We start from the raw sequence: 23,758 nt of genomic DNA, 5'->3' as shown, positions 1-23,758 counted from the left end.
CCTCCTTCCTGGGTCTCCCAAACGCTCTCATCCTGCCGTATTTTTGTCCATAGCACTTACCTCCTTGTAACTATAAAATGTCTTTAGTTATTAGCTTTATCATTCATCTCCCCACCACCCCCCCTCCCCCGCACTGGAATTTAAGTTCCGTGAAGGAGCAGACGTTGTTTGCCGGGCTCACTGCTGTATCCACAGGGTCTAGAACAGCACCTGGCATACAACACGTGCTTAATAAAGAGGGGTTGAATGAATGAATTCAGGCTGGTTTGAGACCAGCATTCTGTGTGCCAATCACCGGTGCTGAGAGGTAAGATTTCATTAATAGGGAAAAATGCCAAGAGGCTTTCCTCCACGGAAAATGCGAGAGAACAGTGTGTACTTTCAGTGAGGGATGTATAAAGATGTGTGTGTATATATGGTTGAATTGATCTGAAAAATAGTGCTTCCTTTAGGGAAAGGGGACTTGATGTTTCCTTTTCGGCCCTCGTAAGTGAGTGAGAAATTGAACCTCTCTCATGGAATGGGCTTCCAGAACTGGCTGGGAGAAGCTGTGTTTCTTTATTTCTTTTTAAGAGATGCATTTCCTTTCTCTTCCTGTGAGGTTGCTTGCCCTCAGCAGTAGGGTAAGCCCACATTTGGAATGTGAGCTAGCCAAAGCCATGAGGCTGCCAATCCCTTGTACCTCTCTGTAAGGATGGAATTTTCTAGTGTTGTCCAAGGTGGTAGCCACTAGCCACAGGTGGCTATTTGAATTCCAATTTTAATTAAAATTTAAAATTCAATTCTGTAGTTACACGAACCTCATGTCCAGTGATCGAGAGCTGTTGGCTACCATATTGGACTGCTCAGATCTCAAATATTTCCATCATCGCAGAAGGGGCTGTAGGAGAGCGCTGCTCTAGACACACACGTGTCTGTCTTCTAGACTAGAATGGAAGCGCTAGGAGAACAGAGACTTTGATTTGTTCACTGCTATACCCTCAGTGCCTAGCCCAGTGTCTGGTGCAAGAAGACCTTCATAAACATTTATTGGATGCATGAATGAATGAATGAGTGAGTGCCTTTTAACTTGCATATGGTTAGGGGTATCTTGCCAGGGAGATCATGATTCATTATTTGTTTTCTTCTTTGGTCCTCTCTATTTTAAAAACATATATATAGTATGTCTACATATACAAATATATACATCTATATGTATGTATGTATATATATATATATATATATATATATATGACTAACCCAGGAAAAGAGACCAAAAAAATACTGACATTGGGGATTCCCCAACAAAAATGGTCCAGACAGCTCACCCTACAGTGAAGTTCACAGTCAACAACCCTGCTTATGTGCTCACAGGCCCACCACTTCCGGAATTTTGGATGCCCGCTCCCAAATATGAACCGACTATTAAGGATTACTAGACATCAGATAAAGCCTCTACCAAGAAAGATAGAAACAAGGAAGGGCCCAGGTTCAATCCCTGGTTGGGGAACTAAGATCCTGCAAGCCATGTGGCATGGCCAAAAAAAAAAAAAGAAAGAAAGAAAGATAGAAACAAAACAAATGGTGGGGGGACTTGGAGGAAACATGCAGACATGCAGAGAGTAGAAGATGTAAAAAAGAAAAACCCAACAACTATCATTAATATCATCAGAGAAACAGGACAAGATACTGCAGCTTTGAACCATGAATAGGATATTATAAAGTAGGAGACTACAGAATAATGCTATAAAATTTACAAAATACCATAAAAATTCAGAGATCAAAAAAGAGTTCTTAGAAATTAAAAATATACTAGCAGAAGTGAAAAAGCTTAATACAAGAGTGGGAGATAATATTAAGACTATCTCCCAGGGAGGGGCTTCCCTGGTGGCGCAGTGGTTGGGAGTCCACCTGCCGACGCAGGGGACACGGGTTCGTGCCCCAGTCTGGGAGGATCCCACATGCCACGGAGCGGCTGGGCCCGTGAGCCATGGCCGCTGAGCCTGTGCATCCGGAGCCTGTGCTCCGCGGCGGGAGAGGCCACAACAGTGAGAGGCCCGCGTACAGCCAAAAAAAAAAAAAAAAAAAAGAATATCTCCCAGGGAGTATGGCAGAAAGAGTTAGAAAAATAAGAGAGAGAATAAAAGAAATGGATAGTCCAAGAAGCCCAATATCAAGTTAATAAGAGTTCTAGAAAGTAAAAACAGAAATGGAAGGAAGAGGCGAACTGTAATTGAAAGAATTCAAGAAAATTTCCCAGAATGAATGACCTCAGGATATGACTGAAAGGTCCATTGATGAAAATAGATGAAGACACATTGCTGAGAATTGTCAGCACACTGAGGACAGGGAAAAGAAAAACAGGTCACATACAGGGCTTAGGAATCCAAATGACTGGATTTTTCAACAATAACACTGGAAATTAGAAGACAGTGGAGTGATGCCTTCAAAATTCTGGAGGAAAGTGATCTCCAGCCCAGAATTTTATACCAAGCCAGATGGCCCATCGAGAGTAAAGATGTTTTCATGTATGCGATGTCTCCAAAATGTATCTCCCATGTGCCTTTTGTCAGGAAGCTCAAAAGAACAAGGGAGCAAAACACAGGAAGAGTAAGAAATGGGATACAACAGGATCTGAACCAGGAGGGAGGTGATGGGCTCAAGATGGCAGCTATGTTCCAGACTGGAGCAGGTCAGAAGGCCACGTGAGGAACTTCTTTAATAAGGTGAAATTAATGGAGTACCTGATGCATCTGAACACATGAAGAAGAGATTCATATAGTTAGTGGAGAATTTGGATTTGAATTAGTGAAGCACAAGGAAAACTCAGCCACTAGGCAATTGAAAAAAAAAAAAAAGACAATATCAATGCCAGGAAAAACAAAGAATTGTGTAGAAGAGGAAAGCAATCATGGTTTACTATGTGTGGCATCTATGGGAGCATTTACAGTCAACAAGTAAACAATGAATATTCATCTAACCAGAATCGCAGTGTGGGAGCTTGGACAACTTAAATAACAGTATGAGTATGTGTCTTCCATAGTGAGAAGTGAATGCAAAATGCCTAAGATTGAAAAATCAAGAGGTAGCCATAGAGACATGGTATTTTGAGACAGGGAGGTAAGTAGCAAAATGAGACAATAAATGAGATGAAAGCAGGTTCATCTGAGGTGGGAGAAATGGAGGGTAAAGAGATGGGGGACCACTGGTGGTTTTCATTTTCTAGAAAAATCTTGTATTTGATTTTTCAAACTATGTGGATGTATAACTCTGATAAAAATTGGATGAAAAATTAGAAAAAAATGTAAAAAGGAATACCAGGGAGAAAAAAAATTCAGCAGAAGCAGGAAATCAGGGCAAGAGGTGACAGTGAGAAACACAGGTATCCTTTGTGAACCTACAAAGCTTCTGGATGAGGGGCACAAGGAGGGTGATTCTGGGTTTCTCGCTGGGCGAGTGAGGTTATGTAGTACAGTGGTTGAGAGGCTAGACTGAGAATTAGACTGCCAGGGTTCAGATCCCAGCTCTGCCCCTCACCAGCTATAGGGTCTTGCTCTGCGTTTGTCTTCTCATCTATAAAACAGGAATAATAATATTCACCTATAAAGAGTTGTGGGTTGAATTGTGTTCCCCAGCATTTATACACTGAAGTCCTATCCCAGTGCCTCTGGATGTGCTCTTAGTCAGAGAAAGGGTCTTTACAGTGGTGATCAAGTTAAAATGAGGTCATTAAAGTGGACCCTGATCCAGTATGAATGGTGTTCTTATAAAAAGGGAGAATTTAGATACAGAGACATGCACAAAGGGAAGATGATGTGAAAAGACACAGGAAGAAGATGGCCATCTATAAAGCCAAGGAGAGAGGCCTGGGACAGATCCTTCCTTCACAGCCCTCAGAGGGAACCAAGGAGGACTTCCAGCCTCCAGAACCGTGAGACAATAAATTTTTGCTATGGTAGCCCTAGCAAACCAATAATGAACTTAAAATGAGAACAGAACTTGATGTATAATAAACACTATGGTAAATTAAAAAGGTATGGGAATGATACCAAGCCTTGGCAAGCATGTGGAACAAATGGAACTTTCCTGCACTGCCGATGAGAGTGTAAACTGGTACAACCACTTTGGAAAATGTCTGGCAGTATCTTTTGAAGCTAAGCAGACACCTCCCTATGACCTAGCAGGTCCACCGTGGGAATTTACCCGAGAAAAATGAATGTATATGTCCTCCAAACACTTGTACAAGAATCTTCATAGTAGAATATTCACGATGGCCAAACACCGGAAACAACCCAAATGTTCACCAATCAGGTGAGTGGAAGAATTCTGATATATTCCTCTATTGGTATACTCAACGGAATACTGCAGTGAACAAACTTGGTAGTAGCGCTGGATGAAGCAAGCTAGACACAAAAACTATCATATACACTGTTATATATACACTGTTTGATTCTGTTTATGTAATATTCAATGAACCAGGCAAAACTAATTTACAGTGATAATCTATGGTGACTAGAAGGGCAGAGGGGAACTAGAAATTTTCCATACCTTAACCTGGGTATGGTCACATGAATGTATAGCTGATCAATGAACCTCACACTTAAGATCTGTATATGGTGGGATGTAAATTGGTGCAGCCACTATAGAGAACAGTATGGAGTTTCCTTGAAAAGCTAAAAATATGAAAAAAGAGCTACCATATGATCCAGCAGTCCCACTCCTGTGCACATATCCGGAAAAGACAAAAATTCGAATTTGAAAAGACACATGCATTCCAGTGTTCACAACAGCACTATTTACAATAGCCAAGACATGGAAGCAACCTAAATGCTCATCGACAGATGAATGGATAAAGAAGATGTGGTATGTATGTGTGTGTACACACACACAAACACACACACACACAATGGAATATTATTCGGCTATAAAAAAGAATGAAATGATGCCATTTGCAGCAACTTGGATGGACCTAGAGATTATCATACTAAGTGAAGTAAGTCAGACAGAGAAAGGTAAATATCATATGATATCACTTATATGTGGAAACTAAAAAAATACAGGGAACTTCCCTGACGGTCCAGTAGTTAAGACTTTGCCTTCCAATGCAGGGGGTGCGGGTTCAATCCCTGGTTGGGAAGCTAAGATCCCACATGCCTTGAGGCCAAAAAACCAAAACATAAAACAGAAGCAATATTGTAACAAATTCAATAAAGACTTTAAAAATGGTTCACATCAAAAAAACTTTTAAAAAAATACAAATGAACTTATTTACAAAATAGAAATAGACTCACAGACATAGAAAATAAACTTATGGTTACCAAAGGGGAAAGCAGGGGAGGGATAAATTAGGAGTTTGGGATTAGCAGATACACACTACTATATATAAAAGAGATCGACAAGGGCCTACTGTATAGCACAGGAATTATATTCATATCTTGTAATAACCTATAATGGAAAAGAATCTGAAAAAATCATATATATATATATATATATATATATATATGAATCACTTTGCCGTACCCCTGAAACTAACACATTATAAATCAACTATACTAGTATATATACATATTTATATACATACGTAATACATAGAGAGACCACATCAAATTTCCCTTGGAGGAAATGGTGGCCACTTTAACATGAGACCGACCCCCATGTTACAAGGAAATATGTGGCTTAGCAGAGAGGCTTTTTTTTTTTTTTTACAGTTCCTGCATCTATGGCTCCTCTGTGCTCAGAATGTGTGTTGGGGACCCCTTGAAACGGCCTCTGCTGTGTTCCAATAAAACTTTATTCACCGACAAAAAAAAATTAAAAAAAAAATAAATCAATTATACTCCAATAAAAAGAGAAAAAGATCTGTGTATGTTACAGCTCAATTTAAAAAAAAGATGCAATATAAAAAGACACGGGATGAAGCCTCAAGCTATTCTTATGAAGGGCTGGGATTGTGGCTGACATTTGGATGAAAAGAAGAATACAGGTATCCCTCCTTTTAACTCAGGGGTGGGATAGATTTGGATTCATGTTTTTGAGATGGGGCTGGTCTCCCTTGCTGGTCACACTCTCACTGCTCTCCAAAATTCAGGAACCAAGTAGATGTGGGACATGAGAGTCCTACCCTTACCCAGGTCTTGGAATTCTTACTCTCCAAATGTAAGGATGAGATAGACTGGGAATGTGAGGGTTCCCTGCAGAAGTAAAAAAAAAAAAAAAAAAAGAGGAAGGCAATTCCCCTGCCTCCCGAGGAAGGCGTTTGATACTTGTGAAGTAGGGGGGGCGGGGATGAGTCAGCTGGCTGGCTGGGGAGGATACTCTGGGGGTGAGTAAGGAAGTGAAAATTCCCAGGGGGGTGGGGAGGTGGCCAGAGCCCTTTTATGTTTCATGTTCGTAACCTTCACTATGAAACTTTTGGCATTTAGATGATGTAGACCCGGGCCGCCCAATGTGGTATCTACACACGTCCCTGTGGCTGGTTTAAGCGCTTGAAAGGTGGCAAGTTTGAACTGAGATGTGTGGTGAGTATAAAATGCACACTGGATTTCAAAAGGTGTGTGTGTTGGTGGGGGTGGGGAGTGGATTATGTAAAAGGTCGCAACCATTTTTATACTGATTATGTGTTGCAATAATATTTTGAATATACTAGGCTAAGTAAAATACATCATTAAAACAAATTTCACCTGTTTCTTTTTGTGTCTTTTAACGTGGCTACTAACAATTTAGAATTACACAGTAGCTTGCATTTCCTTTCTGCTGGACAGTGCAGGCAAACTGACGCCCTTCACGTTTCCAATCTTCAATCCAGCACACATAGGCTTGAGGTCTGGGCTTCTGTGGGGATTAAGGGAGAGATGGGCTCCAATCTTAGTTAATAGGCTCCAGAGCTGGAAGACATGGGCCTGTGAGATGGTCCAGAAAGTGAATCCAATCTGGCAAAGGGGAGCTTGAAGCCAGGGTGACCCTGAGAAGCCCAGGAATTTGCACAGTTTTTAGGAAAGGGGTTACGGGGCTAAAGGTATCTAGATGCTAAGGGGTGGGAAACTCCAGACGACATCTGGGGGTCGGGGCAAGTACAGGAAGGGATTAAGAAGTGGAAGAAGGACAAGGAAAGAAGAGGAGGAGGAAAAGAAGAAAAAAGAAAAAGAGAGGAAAAGAAGGAAACAACAACAAAAGAGGTAAAAAGACAGAGTTCTGGAACTCCATGTGACAGCCACCAGCCAGACTGGACCATGTGTGAATTGAGATGAGCTGTGATTGTAACATTTGAAGTACCCACCCTGCCCCCTGCCAAAACAGTGAAACATCTCATTCATTTTTTTTTTTTTTTGGCCGTGGCACACAGCTGTGGGATTTTAGTTCCCTGACCAGGGATTGAACCTGGGCCCTCAGCAGTGAGAGCGTGGGGTCCTAACCACTGGACTGCCAGGGAATTCCCCATCATTAATTTTGATATTGCATATTGAAATGATAATATATTGGAGCTACTGGGTTAAATACAATGTACCATTCGAATTAATATCACCTGTTTTTTTTAGTGTGGCTCCTGGATACATTTACATTACATATGTGGACCTACTGTATAGCCCAGGGAACTATATTCAATATCATAACCTATAATGGAAAAGAATCTGAAAAAGTATATATATATATTTCTGTTATGTGTATACAACTGAATCGCTTTGCTGTACGTCTGACACATTGCAAATCAACTATACTTCAATTAAAAAAAAATGTTTCATGGGATTGCCCTGGTGGTCCAGTGATTGGGACTCCGCGCTTCCACTCTGAGGGCGCACTGGTTCGGTCCCCAGTTGGGGAACTAGGATCCCGTATGCCACAACAAAAACCCATTCTGTATATGTGCCTGTTTTTAAAAATAAAAACAATTTTAAAATATTTCATAAATGAAAAAAATAAAATCACTCATCCACCCCCCAAAAAAAGAAAAATATTACATATGTGGCTCCCCAGCTCTGCTCTAGAAAAAAGGTGGAGGAAATGCCTGGAAATATGAATAAGGAGGGGGAGAGGAGAGATCTTCACTTTTTACCTTATTATTTTTAACAAGTGTGTTAGGTAAATAAAACCTTTGAAGAGAAGGGGGAAAGAGATTTGGGAAGGGGAAACCTCGTTCATGAAGATTGGGAATGTGAAGGCAAAGGGTGCCAGGCAGAGAAAGGGGGTGTCTTCAAGCAGGGGAGCCCTGGGAAGGGGGCTGAGGGGGTCCATCGGGCTTCACAGCTGAAGGAAAGATAGGAGGAAGGGTGTTCTGGAAACAAGCTTGAGGCTTTGTTCCCCACAGCTTCCCGGGCATCTTTGAGAACCTGCGTGGAGCAGGGAACCACGTGACATGTCCCAACAATTCTAATCAAGACTGAGGGGTAAAAAAGATCCAGTTACAACTGGCACCTGCAGGGGTCAGCAGAGAGTGGGCCTGGGGGAAAGGTGTCAGGAGGGCAATACAGCTTCTGACTAACTGGTCCCTCTGATGTCCCCCTCCATTCATTCTCCACATGGAGGCCAGAGGGGGCATTTACAAACAGAAATCTGATCACATCGCTCCCCTACTTAATGGCCCCCTTTCCCATGGCTTCTCACTGCCCTTCAAATAAAACCCAGCGCTGACCTTGGCCTCAGGGGTCACACCCTGTGTTCTACTCTCATCTACCCTCCAAACTGAGCTCTAACTGAGCTCACCACCCTTCAGCCATGATGGCTTCTTGCTGTTCCTCTAAGAAGCCAAGACCGCTCGGGGCTCAGACCCTTTGCCTGCAAGGCTAGGCAAGTCCACCTAGCTAAGGAGGAGTCCCTCACCTCCTTCTGGGCTCTGTTCCAGTTACCTCCCCCAGAGGCCTGCCCTCAACACCCTGGTGAATACACCCCAGCTCAGTCACACTCTAGCTCACAATCACTTTCTGAAATGGTCATGCTGATTTTTCTGTTTGCATGTTTCTTGTTAATTTCCTACCTCTAGGTCTTAAGCTTGCTGTGGGCAGGAATTGTGATCTGTTTGTTCATTGCCTGGCATGGAGCTGAGGCTAAGAAAATAAATGCATGCTGAATGACTAAATCAATGAGGGACGGGGAGAGGCAGTCATTGTGCTTAGCTTTGTTGTAACCTTGGACTGCACTTTGGGGCCAGAACTGAACTTTTCCCCATGATTTGGGAAACTGATGTTAAAAATATATATATATATATCTACAAGTATTGATTCCAGCGAGTTCAGATCTAAGGATGATGATGATGGTAGTAATAATAATAATAACAGCAAATACCTACAGTGTGCCAGGCACTGTTCTAAGTGTTTTGCATGGATTAACTAATAATAATAACTATAATAATATAATTTAATAATAATGACTATAATAATATATTTAATAATAATAACTAACAATTCTTATAAAAAACTTATGAGGTGGGTTCTCTTGTCATCCCCATTTTACAAAGGAGGAAACTGAGGCTCAGAGTGGTTGAGTAACTTGCCCAAGGTCACACAGCCAAGAAGGGACAAAGCCAGGATCTGAACCCTGGTAGTCTGGCTCCATAATTCGTAACCACTGGCTCTCTGAAAATATCCTAAGGCTACTACTCCCAGAAGGGGGAGTTCATTCCCACCCTCAATGACCTCTGCCCTCCAAGCTGACCCACCCCGGGCTGACCTCTGAGGCTGATGAACAACCCCTGACCCCTTGCCATCTCCAAGCCTCCTCAGGGGCCCCAGCAGCCCCACTCCCTACCCCCCACCTCCCGGCCCCCAGTCTGCGCTGACCCTGCCTTGAGCTGAGTGAGCGCTTCCTCTACGCGGGGCTGGTTGTAGCGCACCATGTAACTGTGCATGTCGGGGTAGTTGCTGCGGATGTTCTTCTCTGTGGACCCGTTGGGCACCGTCCCAAACTTCAGGGGCGGGTACTGCTCCTGGGGCCGCTGGAACTGGGGCAGAATGGGGAGTCATTAGGGCACCCCCCCAGGGGGCATTTGGGTCAAGATGTCCTCAACCAGCTGCTCCATTCTGGGGGACACTGGCAGACACCCCAGTCCAGAAGTGTTTCTCACACTTGCTCGCCATGACCCATGGAAACACTACTCTTCACCCATCACATACATCCGCAGTTATCTGTACGTATGTATGCAGATATGTATACATACACATGCGCACACACAGTTAGGAGTAATATTGAAATATTTAATCCCCAGTATGGGCTGATCATGGTCCAATCAGAAAAGACACAGGCAACAAATCTCCAGACAGGTCCCAGAGGCCCCTGATGGGCCAGGCATTAACCCTTAACTTGCTGGATCATGAGAGGTCCCTGGGGCAGGGGCTGGCATGGCATCGGCTGGGGGCAGTTGCTAACAGTTCCCAATCTGTTCAGAAATAGTTCACTATTTTAACAACAGACCCAGCCAGATAGGTGTGTGCTGGCCTAATGTCGGGTGTCTACATGACTAAAACAAAAGTTTCATACAACCATACTCACCCTGATTACCTAAAATGCAGTCAAACATATTTTTTATGCTATTCTAATCCATTCCATTAAAAAAAAAATGTCTGTTGTAATCCATTGAATTGGTTCCTTAACCTTCTAATAGGTCATGACACCCAGTTAACCACGTTAGTCTCAAAATGTGCTGTGCAGACCACCAGTCCATGAACGAACTGTGATCCGTGATGAGGTAAGTACAGAAACTGAGAGAGTCAAGCTATTTGACAGAATAATTTTACGTCTGTTGAACCTAATAAAGATGTGGGTTGGAATTTTGCACGTCTTGGTTTTAAATTTTATTTTACTTTTCCAGTAATTCCTTTCTATCATATTTTATAAAAGCACTGGTCTCCACTGGATTAGAAATGTCAAAAATTAGCCCTTCATCACAGTTTGAGAAGCACTGATCTAGAATATTCCATTTGGCACTCCTGCCCCTAGAATATTTGGGGATACTCTCTTCTCCTTGGAATATTTAAATAGTTCTTTGTGAAACATAACCATTTTCCTCCAGAGTATTCCATTCTACCATTCTGGGACTCTTTCGAGGAACAGACCCCCCACGAATCCCCCCCCCTTCCCCCGCCATCTGCCACCTACAACCTCAGCCAATTCCCTCCCTCCCCAAACACACATACCTTTCGGTCACTGAGCCCAGACACGGTATCCACATACTCCTCCTGGATCATGAAGGCGGCCAGGTTGGCTGTGTAGCTGGCGAGGAAGATGACGGCGAAGAAAGCCCACACCAGCACCATGATTTTGCTGGTGGTCCCCCGGGGGTTCTCCACAGGCACCGAGTTATTGAACACCAGGGCCCAGAGCAGCCAGATGGATTTCCCAATGGTGAAAGTTGAGCCGCCAGGGCCTGCAGGGGGCCAGGAGGGGGACATGGACCCCAAATCCCTTATGCTCAATGAGGGAGCAGAAAGAACTACAATTCATTCCCAGTGGCCCCTGAGGCCCCTGTTGCCTCAGGAGACCACAACTCTATCCCAGGGGCTGTTGGGAAACGTAGTTCTATCTGTGGTCCAGGCACTCCGAGGTAGGGTGATGGAGGAAGGGGACTCACGTTTGCCCGTGGCCAGGCTGCGGTTGTAGCCGACGGGACTGAGGTACTCAAAGATGAAAACGGTGACAGCGACCACAGTGAGGCACATGACGAACATCATCACCCACACGGCAGGGCTGTATGGCTCTAAGGGCAAGGGGGTGTGTGGCCATGACTCAGCTAAGCCAAGGCTTGGGTGCCCACAGACATGTGAACAGGGTACAGCCCAGATCTGACCCCGTCCTACTCTGCCCCCTTCTTGGGGACAGACTCATTGCCCACCCAGACCCCTGGCAGGGGTGGCGGGGCAGTCTCTCCCAAAGAAAATCATCTCAATCATTTCTGTGATTTCAACCACCATATAGAAACTATCTCCTAATTATGTTTCCTGAGCCCCAGACCTGTTTCTCCACCTCCCCCTGGCAATCCCTCCAGGCCATTCATGTCCCACACGGAGCCCAGCACCGACTCCCAGCCTCCCCACCCTGGGAGTTCCCTGTCCATCCAGTCACCGCCCAGACCCTCCCTCCCGCATTTGCCACCCTCACTCCCTCCTTCCCTCCCCCTCACCAGCATCCTGTCAGTCCCCAGCCCTATCCTCCTGTCCTGCCCCCACCCACCCCCACCTCGGCCTTTCCTCTCCATTCCCTCTGCCAACACTGCTCAGGCCACATCCTGTCCCCTGGACCATCTCCTCATCCTGTCCTCTCCAGCCCTTCCCCCCACCACGGCCCTAGAAGCTCTTTCTACACCCAGAGATGACCTGGCCTCTCCCCAGCTCACAGACTTCTGTGGCTCCCCAGTGCCCCCAGGACAAAGTCCCTGCCTCTCAGACTTGTTTCCACTCTCGTCTCTGGACTGATCATTTTTTCAAGAACCCATTGCTTTAACCACCCAGAACTCACAGTTCCCCAAACAAGCTATATCCTCTCTGCCTCTTTCTCAATAGCTCCCCTACCAGAGGCACCACCCTGACCTGTCCATCAGCCAAACCTGAGTTCCTGCATCCCCTCCTCACACTGCTTCCGGGAGTTCACTGACAACAAACCCAAATCACTCTTTCTTGAGATCAGTACCCGGGATTTGACCTTCCTGGGCCAAGTGTAAGCGGCCAGGACTGCCCCTGTCACAGTAGGGTCACAGCCTGGATTGTCACAGCAGTATCTGGGGACACGCCTGTCGCCTCCACTGGGCCACGTGATGGGGCATAAACATGACCTTGTCACTCCCTTTCTGAAAGCAGGGGCCCCACGTGGTGCCTGTCAGGGTGCCCTGCAGAGACCTTGGTGCAAAGAGGAGGCCACAAGAGACACCGTTGGGGAAATAGACAGAAAACAAAACACCAGAGAAGGGTTGTCCCTTTTCCTCCCAGCCCTTCCCCTTCCCAGGAGCTTTGCTCAGACTTTGGAGAGCAGGAGGGAACGGACGTGAACTGCTGCCCTTGGCTTGATGTACGCTTTCCCTTTTGTCTTCTCCAAGCTCAGTAAATGAGATCTCTACCCAATCTACCTCAAAGCCACCAACCCATTGTGTGCCAGCTTTCTAACCGCATCCTAAGCCTGTTTACTTGTCTCACCCTCTTGGCCATCTTCCTATCCTGCACCCCAAACTCACTCTGCACGGACCTCTGCAGTAGCCTCCTCATGGGCCTCCTGCATCCGCAGACCCACTAGTGGGATATCTTAAAAGCCTAAATCTGATCGTATATCCTCACACCACCGCCTGCAGTTAAAAGCCTTGCCATTGCAATAAAAGTAAAACCCAACCTTCCTACCATAGCAACCAAGGCCCTGCTCGATCCACCACCTGATTCCCTCTCAGCCCTCACCTCCTACCTCTCCCATGATCACTCACTTCCCCCTCCCCTGGTCACACAGGCCTCCCGATAGTTCACGAACATTCTCACCTTGGGGCCTTTGCCCTTAATGTTAATCTGCTTGGGACACTTTTCCAGCCAGATCTATGCAGGACCGGGTCACCTGCTCAGAGGGACCCGCCTGTCCACCCACAGCAACACCGATCCTATTCTTCTCTGTTTCTTCCGTCGGCTTAATTTCTCGTAGTATTCACCACCATATGAAATGATCTTGCCCATGTATATCTTTAAGAGATTGTTTTCTGTCTCCCCCATGAGGCCCTGGGAGAGCTCTTAAAGGGCAAGGTTTCCTGTGCAGCCCAGAGCCTGGCACATAGTAGGTGCTCAGTAAACATTGTTTGATGGGGCCCATGCTCATCTCTTTTCCTCATCTCATACTTATGTACAGGGGAAGATGGTTTTTGTGGGGCCTGCCGCTTATACAATTTGGAGGGTTCTCTTTAAGAAACAAGAAAATAAAATTATGAATACAAGACCAGGTACAGGGCCTTGAAGGGGTTGTGCAGGAGAAGGCTTCTGAAGCTCAGACTTTCTTAGCTTCATTGTAAAATTGCTTCTGGTGGGGGAAATTCTCCCATTTTACAGGTTAGGGAACTGAGGCCCTCAGTTCACCAGAGTCACCCTGCTGGTACAAGCAATAGCAGGATGGGAAATGGACACACAGCTGCCCCCAAACCCCACCCCTTGCTATTCCAGGACCTGGGCTCACCGAGAAAGGCCGAGGGGGACACAGTGCCATTGCTACGCGCCACCATAACGCTGATGCCTGTCTCCACGAAGGGGACGGAGAAATCCACTATCTCGGACCGCTCCTCGTTGATGGTGAGAGAGCCAATGGCCATGTCCGCGCGCTGGTAGAACACCTGGGAGTGAGGACAGGGAGGGAGTGAGGGAACACGGCTGGCTCAGGACAAAGACGGGTCCCAGGAGGAGACCAGTGACAGGATGATAGAAAGGGCTAGGAGGGTGGCGGGGTGGATGAGGGGGACGCAGGCAGAATGGGGCAGGAAAGGTGGAGGTGAGTGTCGAGAACAAGAGTGGGAAGAAGTGGCCTCCTGCTGTATCCTCCTCCCCCAGCAAACCTCTGAAAGTTTTGGGCTCCATCCTCCAGGCCCCGCCCCCTTTTCCTAATAGTTCCACCCTCCGAGCCCCGCCTCCTCCGCCCCAAGTGTCCTTCCTCCTGGCCCGGCCCCTCCGTCAAGGTGGGTCCTCCTCGTGGCCCCGCCCCTTCAAATCCAGGCTTCTCACCTTCGGCCACGCCCCTTCATAGTCCCGCCCCCTCAGAAGCCTGACCCAGCCGCTTCTCGGCCCTGACCTGGTCCCGACTCCGCCCCCCACCTGTCTTGTCCCGCCCCCACCCTGTCCCCGCCCACCTCACCTCCCCGATCATGCCGTTCCAGACACCATCAATCTTTTTGCCGTGCTTGCCGTTGGTGACCAGGTAGAGGTCATAGCTGAAGCCGATGGTGTGCGCCAGCCGCTTCAGAATGTCGATGCAGAAGCCCTTGCAGCACCGCTTTTCTGGGCGGGGGGCGTCCGGCGGAGGGCTGCGGGGAGCGAGCAGGCTTGGGGATGTTGGGGATCCCTGCGCCCCCCCCCCCGCGCCTTATGGAGGGAGGGACGAGCAGCCGCTAAAACTATGGTGGGCATCGCTTTCTGGGGAAACTGAGGCTCAAAGGAATTACATGACTTGTCCAAGGTCACCAAGCTGGACGGCTTTCTGGGTCCCAAGGGAGGAGGGGGCTGGGGCTAGGACTACTAGGCTTCAAGAGAGAATTGTGAAGCTGGAACTTCTGGATCCGGGGCTGTCACCTGTGGGTGCGGTTGAGCTGGCTCCGGCAGGGGACGGAGTCTCGGATGCAAGTGCCACTGATGGGGTCGGCGGGCTCCACAATGACGAAAGGCCTCTCTTCCAGCGTGGCCACGGTGAGGTGCTGCGTGTCATCAACTGGCTGCAGGAAGCGGCCATAGCGGGACCACAGCGGGTACTTGAGGCGGAGAGTCTGCTGCTCCCAGCTGCCCACCTTGGCCAAGAGCAGGGGATTCAGGCTTCCTGAGGGGGACTTTCTAGAATGTTCTGGCCTCCATGGCCTGCCTTCCTCGTAGCCGCGAGCTCCCAGCTCCTTCTCCCTCAGATCCAGGAGTCTGGGCGTCCTCCCCCACCTGTCCCTTGGACCCAGGAACCCTTTCCTCCTTCAGACCCACGAGTCTGGGCTTTCTTCTACCAGAATCCAGGGGTCTGGATTCCCAGTCCTTCCCCTTAGGACCTAGAAGTCCAGGCTCCCAGCCCCTTCCTCCGTCAGAGGCCGGAATGCAGGGCCTCAGCCCCCACCTCTGCCAGGAGTCTAGGTCCTCATTGCTTCTTCCCCAGGACCCAGGAATCCAGGCCCTCTCCCGTGCCTGAGGTCAGCGCCAGGACTCACCACCTCCCACGTCCTGTCTCGGGTGAGGGAGATGACCACCAGGGAGGGGTTCACCAGGAAGCCATCCTCATTGAAGGAGTAATCCCGGTTATCCCAGGTAATGTTCATGAAGTACCTGCCCAGCAGGAAGGGAGGGGACACGTGGGGGCCTGAACTGCACCTTGGCAGCTGAAGGCCGAGAAAGTCCCCTGTCTACTGACCAACCCCAGCGCCCAGTGTGAATCTCTCCTCTAAGTTCTGGAAAACCCAAATGCGCCTCTCCTCTGCTAGGCACTCTCCCTTGGCAGCTCGGTGCCTCCAGGACCAGGTCCCAGACCCTCAGCCTGGGTTTGAGGCTCTAGGGGACCCACCTGCCTCTGCAGCCCGATCTCTGATCACTGCCCACCGTCAAACTCTCTCCGCCCAAACCCTTTTTCTGCCCCACAAATACTGAATGCAGGGTGTCCCCCAAAATATCAAGTGGTTTTCTATCTCTAGGCTTTTGTAGGTGCTTTTCTCTCTGCCTAGAAAAAAACCCTTGGACTTCCCTGGTGGTCCAGTGGTTAAGACTCTGCGCTTGCACTGCAGTGGGTACGGGTTCGATCCCTGGACGGGGAAGTTCCACATGCCGTGCAGCACGGCCCAAGAAAAAGAAAAAAACCCTTATTCTCTCCCTCCTCATCCTGACTAGTTCTTAGGTGTTCAAGACTCAGCTCACGTGTCCCTTCTTCTGGACAGAAGCCCCGGGAGGTCTCTGGACTCCCAGGTATCTCTATTATACAATGGCACCCTGTGCGCTGAATGCTTGTCACATCACCCGGGTCACTGGACCAGACCCTCAGCTGCCATCCTTGCCTCCTCGCTTCCCCCAACCCAGGCCACCAGTCCCCAAGCCCCGTCCTTCCTGCCCCTGGGATATCTCTGCCCCATCCCCTCCTCTCTGTCCCCACAGCCCTCCTGGACCCCTACCCCAGCCTCCAACTTGGCCTCCAGCCTCCAATCTTTCTCCTCCAGTCTGTCCCCCCCCCCACACCGGAGAGGTCTTTCTATACCCCAAACTGACTCCACCTCTCCCCTGCTCATAGCCCACCCATGGCTCCCCAGTGCCCCAGAACAAAGTCCAAGCCTCTCAACCTCCCATTCAAGGCCCTCGCGGCCTGGGCCTCTCCACCTAACCAGCCTCATCATTCCCAACCCCTAATTCTCCACCCTGAGCTATTGTGGTCTCATCAACCTGCCCAGGTTTTTCTCCCCTCTGGTCTTTTGCCCAACGCTCTTCCCCCTGCCTGGATTATCTATTTCTGGTGGACTCCCAACTGCCCTTGCAATCAAATCTAAACCCCTAACCTGGCCTCAATGCCCTACCTGAGCTGGGCCCCATGTTACTCCACCATACGCTGCCCACTTGCCCACTGTGCTCCAGGCACACTGGCTTTATTTCAGGCAATTCCAGCCTCAGGGCCTTTGTACCTGCTGTTTCCCCTCCCTCTCTTTACTCAGATCTTCAGATAGTTGGCTCTCTCTCTCTCTCTCTCTCTCTCTCTCTCTTTTCTGGCTGTGCTGCGCGGCTTGTGGGATTTTAGTTCCCCAACCAGGGATTGGAACCTGGGTCCTCGGCAGTGAGAGCATCAAGTCCTAATCACTGGACCTCCAGGGAATTCCCTTGGATCTTTCTCTTTATCCTTTTTTTTTTTTTTTTTCCCCCGCTGTACACGGGCCTCTCACTGCTGTGGCCTCTCCCGCTGCAGAGCACAGGCTCGGGACGCGCAGGCTCAGCGGCCATGGCTCACAGGCCCAGCCGCTCCGCGGCATGTGGGATCTTCCCGGACTGGGGCACGAACCCACGTCCCCTGCATCGGCAGGCGGACTCTCAACCACTGCGCCACCAGGGAAGCTCTCTTTTTTTTTTTTAACCTCCAAATTTCACCTACTTGAAAAGGCCTTTCCTGACGACGTCACCTGACCTAGCACCATAGACGTTTGTTATACATTCTACCTGCTTTATTATCATCTCAGAAGTTATTACCTGCTGATGTTTTTTTCCTTTCTTTTCTTGTCTGTGCACTGATTGTCTCACCTATGAGACTGTAAGCTCTGTGAGAGCAGAGGCCTTGTTCAACATTATACCCTGTTCATAAAGCAGGGCTTGGCACACCACAGACTCTTGACAAAGGGCTTTTCAATGAATGAGTGGATGAATGAAAGAGCAGTTTATTCTTCAGGTCTCAGCTTAGAAACCACCTCCTCCTGGAAACCTCCCTGACTCCGTAGCCTGACCCATGACTTGTATAGCCTAGTTTGGAAGGTTGACTGGGACCAACACAATTCCTCTCCTGGAAGGAAGTTAGCTGTGAGATTTGGAGGCATGGGTGATGGACAGGATGGGCTGAAATGATGAGTATCATGAAGGAACAGAAATTCTGGGTAAGCAGAACTGGACAGCCCCTGGGAGTGGCAAGCCTGAGACAGAGATAGAGATAGAGATGGAGATGAAGATGGTGATGAAGATGGAGATGGTGATGGTGATGGAGAAGGGGAGGGAGAAAGATAGATACACACACACACACACACACACACACACACACACACACACACACACAGAGAAGCAGAGAAGATCAGAAAGAGAGAATCAGAATGAATTGAAAGAGTAGCTGGAATTGAGGAATTGGCCTCAATTCCTGATGTCTGGGTTTCTGTGCATGTTTGTCTTTCCAATAAACCCCTCTTTCCCCGAGGAAACTTGAATGAGACTCTGCTTCCTGCAACCAAAAATGTCCTGGCTTTTCAGTACTCTCCCCAGTGCTCCCACAAAGTCCGTGCAACCTCCATTATTGCAAATAACATGCTGTGTTGTCATTATCCCATCCCTGTCTGCTACCCCTACAGGACCCTGTGTTCTTTCAAGAGAAGTCCATGGTCTTATTCATCTCTGCGTTCCCAGTGCCCAGCATGAGCCCTAGTTCCTAGCGGGCGCTCAGTAAGTATTTATGAACAAGGGATGCTTTTCTCATCCTCTTGCCCCTGGATCCCGATTCCCAACTCCCCACCTCCCCAATTCTCAATTCTCCTCCCTTAGGCTTTCTTCCCCACCCATCGCCCCTTCCCAAACTCAGTCCATCCTCATTTCAGCATTAAAGTCCTCTCCTTCCACTGTCTGTCACCAAACTCATCAAGTTCTCACTCCCAAAGCTTCCTGGGGTGGAGATGCTGTTTCCCACCAAATCCTGGTCTCCTCTTCTAAAACAATCATGTGTCAGCTGGGCACACACCTGCCCAGCTAGAATTGACATTTCCCACATTCCCCGAAATTCCTTGCACCTAGCCCAGGGCATGGGCAGGTGATATTCAAACTCTAACAATCAGTGCAGCACAGGCACTACCCAATCAGAATCGATGTCTAGCCAATCTGCATGGATGTGGCAGTACACAACCAATAAGTCAGTCCTGGCCCAGTGACTACATTCTCACCGATGGGATGTAAGACTCGTCCCTTCCACCTCACTGGCCATAAAGGAAATGGCTTGTTCACCTCCTCACTTTCCCCCTTTTCACGCACTAGAATTCAGACATGGCCTACAACCCAGCTTCGACTGTGCGGAAAGGAGATGGCAGAGCAACAAGGTGGGAGGGTCCTGAGTCCCTGAATGAGCACATGGAGCGATGGAGTCTCCTGATAGCCTGAATCGTGCACCTCTGGATTATTAAGTGAGAGAGGAACAAACTTCTACCTTGTTTGGGACATTGGATTGTCGGGTCTTTTTGTTACTGAAGTTCAACTCCTAGTCTAACTAGGGTACTTCACCAAATCTAAGATGCTATCAACTAGAAGACGTGTCACAGTTTTCACCTACCACAAAGGAAAAAAATGCACTGCCCATGAAACCTTGGTAGGCTATCAATTGTAAGACATGTCTTGGTTTCAAAGACATTAAACTATGCAAAAACGCGCATCCTAGAATCATGAAATATAGTAATACACTCACCGTATCTCAGGTACTTTTTTCCAAATCACCTGATTTAACCCCAGAAAGGAGACCCAATTACGCTCGTTTTACAGAAAAGGAGACTGAAGTTCTGAGAGGGGACGTGACCCATTTGAGGCCACTCAGGCACAAGTACCCCAGGTATTCAGGCTCAGGAATCTTCCCACAGCCCTCCCAGCCCAGCCCCACTCACCTGTGTAGACTCTCCCCTCGGTGGGTGCGGTTTTGGGCGCGACAGTCATGGCCAAGTTCAGGCAGGAAGCCATAGTCACGCAGCAGGGCCTGGGCACCTCTGGCCACTACGGCCACGCCAGCTGCCACACGCCGGGCCAGATCATCCCTCCAGCCTGCCGAGCGCACTGCAAACAGCCCGGCAGGCAGTGGGGCGCCTCCTGGCAGAAGAAGGGGCTCCCCAGGGGTGCCCGAGCCCCCGCCTCCAGCCAGCTGGGGCCCCACCATGAACCAGACGTAGCCAGGCCCAGTGAGGCCAGCCTCCTCGGCTGCCCGGAACACCGGCTCAGCCTCCTCACGGGCACAGAAGAGCAGGCGGATCTGCGCACTGACACTACGGAGCTGGGCGCCCAGCACGGCCTCGCCAGCCCCAGGGTCCAGCGTCAATGCCCCGCGGTGCTCCCAGCCCACCAGGCTGCCATCAGTCAGCACCTCAATGTAGGACAGGAAGGCCCGGTGGCCGGGGGCACGCGTGGTCACAGCTACAAAAGACGTCCAGTCGTATTCCTCCAGCACCTCGAAGATGACCTGAAGCTGCTGCTCTGTGGACGAGCCCAGCTGCAGGAAGGTGGAACCCTTCTCCTGCAGGGGAGGAGGAGGAAGATGTCAGGCCACCCCACGTGGAGACCTCAGCTCCCAGCAGTCAATAAGGGACCTTCAGCGACCAGTGAAGGGTTCACAGCTCCCAGGGGTCCAAAGGGGACCTCATCTCCCAGCAACTGATAAGGGCATCACAGCTCCCAACGGCCAAAGGCAGCTCACAGCTCTCAACATGGCAGGCTGACTAGCCGTTCGGCAAACACATCTTTCCTTGCTGGGGCACAGAGCTAGACCTGGGTTATGTTTAACCACAAGACTGAGTTCTAGGCTCATCCATGAAAACCTCTCCCCCCATGCACCTTACTCTTCCCTGTCTGAGGGCAGATGCAGAGGCCCCAGAGGAGAAACCTAAGGGGTTACAGAGCCACAACACGGAGGAACCTGAGTCCCTGAGTCGCGGCTTGGAGGCGAGACTGTTTGGAACAAGAACACCTGTTTGGATTTTATATGAGTGAGAAACAACCTTCTATTGGGTTAAGCCACTGAGAAGTCGGGGTTTATCTGTTACAGCAGCTAACATTACTGTAGTGGACACACTCAGCATCCTGGGAGGGAACTACAGTTCCCAGCATCCACTGAGAGGGACTGCATCTCCCAGCAGGCCATGAGGGTGCTGAAGGTAGTCTCTCCCAACTGGAGGAAGCTTTGCTGAGTAGACTTGCCCTTCTCTGCTTTTTTTCCTACCTTCCTGTCCCCTCCTTTTCTGTTTCCTTTGCTGGACTCTCTTCCTCAGTCAGAATTCTAAACATAGGGGTGCCCTTGTTTCCTCTTCTGTCCTCTCTCCCTGGTGATCTCATCCAAATCCATGGGTTTAAACACTGTCTCCTGTGCTCTCCAATATGGTAGCTACTAGCCACCCATGACTATTCACATTAAAATCAATTAAAGTTAAATAAAGCTTAGTTCCCTGGTTGCACTAACCACACGTCAAGTGCTCAACAGCTACACATGGCTGTGGCTATCATATGTGACAGAGCAGATGAAGACCACCTTCATCATTGCAGAGAATTCTATTGGACAGCCCTCAGGCCCATATCCAGACCATCTCCAAGACTTCTCGGCTCTGTTCAAAACATGACCCCAGCTGTTCAATCCTCACTACGGGCCCTGTCACGGCCCTCATGGTTACCACTCTCTTGCCTAGACGACAACAGCTTCCTAACCCATCTCGACTTCCTTTCTCGCAACTTCCATTCTCCAGACAGCAGCCAGAGTGATCTTTTCAAAATAGTAATTGGATTGCCTCCCTTCTTGGTTGAAAACCTTCCAATAATTCTACATCAGAATCAAAGCCAAAGTCCTCGCTGTGGCCCACAAGGCCCCGCATGACCTCGTCCCCGTCGCCTCTCTGACCTCATCTCCCATCACCCCAACCTCTTTGCTCTTCCTCAGACACCTCAAGTTCCTTCTGGCCTCAGGGGCTTTGCCCTTCACTGTCACCTTTCTCGGGGACACTTTTCTCCCCAGCTCCTCCCCTCCTCCGTCCTCAGGTCCAGCTCAGTTTTAACTCCTTGGGGAGGCCTCCCCTGACCACCATCTATTGAAGCCATGTCCTCGGTCATTACCTCTCCTTCAGGACCGATTTCAACTCTCTGTTATTTGTTTTTTCTGTCTCCCCATTAGAAATACAAGCTCTGTAAAAGCAGGGACCTTGTCTTTTTTTTTTTTTTAACCTTTCATAACTGTATTCCCCAGAACCTAAAACAGCCCTGGCACAGAATCAGCCAATAAATCTTCCAGTAATGCGATAAGACAAGCAAGTGTACTTTCTCCCTAGACATGGGCCTGCGGTTAAATGTGTACTGGTTAGGGCTGTTGTCCTGAGGGGATGAGGCCTCCCAGAATGCCATGAGAGCACTGAGGGGCCCTCACCCTTGGCAGGTGGAGGTGTGCTCAGGGGACCACATTCCCAGTATTCAATAGGGGCACAGATGCAGCTGTGAGGACCACTCTTCCATTCAGAAACACTAAAGGGACTATATTTCCCAGAAGGCAATGTGTGTGCACCTAGCAGACAGTGAAACAGAGGGGCACACATTTCTAAGCAGCAATGGAGGTACAAGGGACCACGTCTCTCCGTATGCCAAGGAGGTGGCAGCCAGGAAGTAATAAGTTCATCTCTCAGATGATCTGCCTTCAAATCTTTGGACAACCCCATGCCAAAGAGAAGAAGAAAGTTGGACAGAGATCTTTCCCAGAGTGCCCTGGACACGAGAGAACTACGAGTCCCAGCCTCCAATAGTGATCTAGTCACAAAGCCGCCGGCCCCCGCAGCAGGGAATTGGTGGAGACTTAGGCTCCACCCACTCAGGTGGCCCCATCCTCAGGCGAGTCCCACTTCTCAGTTACACTGGCTCCACCTCTGAATAGGCCCCGCCCCTTCTCAGGCACCTCCTCTTAGCTGACCACTTCTTAGTCCGCACACAAGGCTTGTTCAAATTCTGCCTTTCCCTACCAGAAGTCCACTCCAGCTGGCCCCTCCTGTGCCCTCGGGAGGCAGGCCTCTCTCCAGGCCACAGCCAGCTCCAGCCTCTGCCCCCGCCTTCCCTGTAGGCTCCTGGTTTTGACCTCTCATTGGCTGAGGCTACCTCTTTGGGGGGCCTTCATCTTTCCAGGACCACCCCCTGGATTCTTGCTTTCCAAGACTTACAGTTGGGTGAGCCCACTCCCAGACCGTCTTCCTCTCTAGACGCCGCCCCTTTAGTACAGAGCAGGGGTCCTGTCCTCCCTGGCCTCCCCTCTCACCGGCTAGCCCCGCCCCTTCCCTGACTCACCCCTTCCTTGACTGGCCTCTCCCCACTTCCTAGCTGCAGGGTTCTACCCCTCCCTCGCCGTCTCACTTAGGACACCTCTCTTTCTCATACTCGTCCTTTCACCAGATGGTTCTGTCCTCCTTCGTTGACCTTTAGACCCCATGCCCAGCTGGCCGGGGACCTCCCTTTCCCTCAGTACCTGATACCCCTCTTTCCTGGTCCCTGTTCCTGCCTTCCTGGCTCCCGCCTCCTCTCTAGCCCTCACCCATTTCTGAACCCCATTCCTTTTCAACTGACTCCCCCTCGCTGATCCCAGAGCCCACCCCTCACTCCGACCCTGCCATCTCAGAAGGGAACGTGTCCCTTCTCGTTCCCAGTCCCCGCCCCTCACTGGCCGG

General features: G+C 49.2%; 1 protein-coding gene across 1 annotated transcript in view; it reads right to left on the bottom strand.

The window, feature by feature from the left end:
- The window catches only part of GRIN2D (glutamate ionotropic receptor NMDA type subunit 2D), a 31,945-nt gene that overhangs the window by 5,723 nt on the left and 2,464 nt on the right, over positions 1-23,758 (bottom strand). The window contains exons 2-9 of the mRNA XM_033846062.2: positions 19,970-20,589; positions 15,815-15,929; positions 15,204-15,415; positions 14,770-14,938; positions 14,101-14,254; positions 11,537-11,662; positions 11,103-11,332; positions 9,750-9,910 (exon numbers count right to left, since the gene is read on the bottom strand). Coding sequence (XP_033701953.1) covers positions 9,750-9,910; positions 11,103-11,332; positions 11,537-11,662; positions 14,101-14,254; positions 14,770-14,938; positions 15,204-15,415; positions 15,815-15,929; positions 19,970-20,589 — 1,787 coding nt within the window. The remainder of the gene's footprint in view (positions 1-9,749; positions 9,911-11,102; positions 11,333-11,536; positions 11,663-14,100; positions 14,255-14,769; positions 14,939-15,203; positions 15,416-15,814; positions 15,930-19,969; positions 20,590-23,758) is intronic.

Source organism: Tursiops truncatus, chromosome 19, assembly GCF_011762595.2.
Source record: "Tursiops truncatus isolate mTurTru1 chromosome 19, mTurTru1.mat.Y, whole genome shotgun sequence".
NCBI classification, from domain to species: Eukaryota; Metazoa; Chordata; class Mammalia; order Artiodactyla; family Delphinidae; genus Tursiops; species Tursiops truncatus.
The sequence above is the reverse complement of the archived record's forward strand: the minus strand, read 5'-3'. Positions and strand labels throughout refer to the sequence as shown.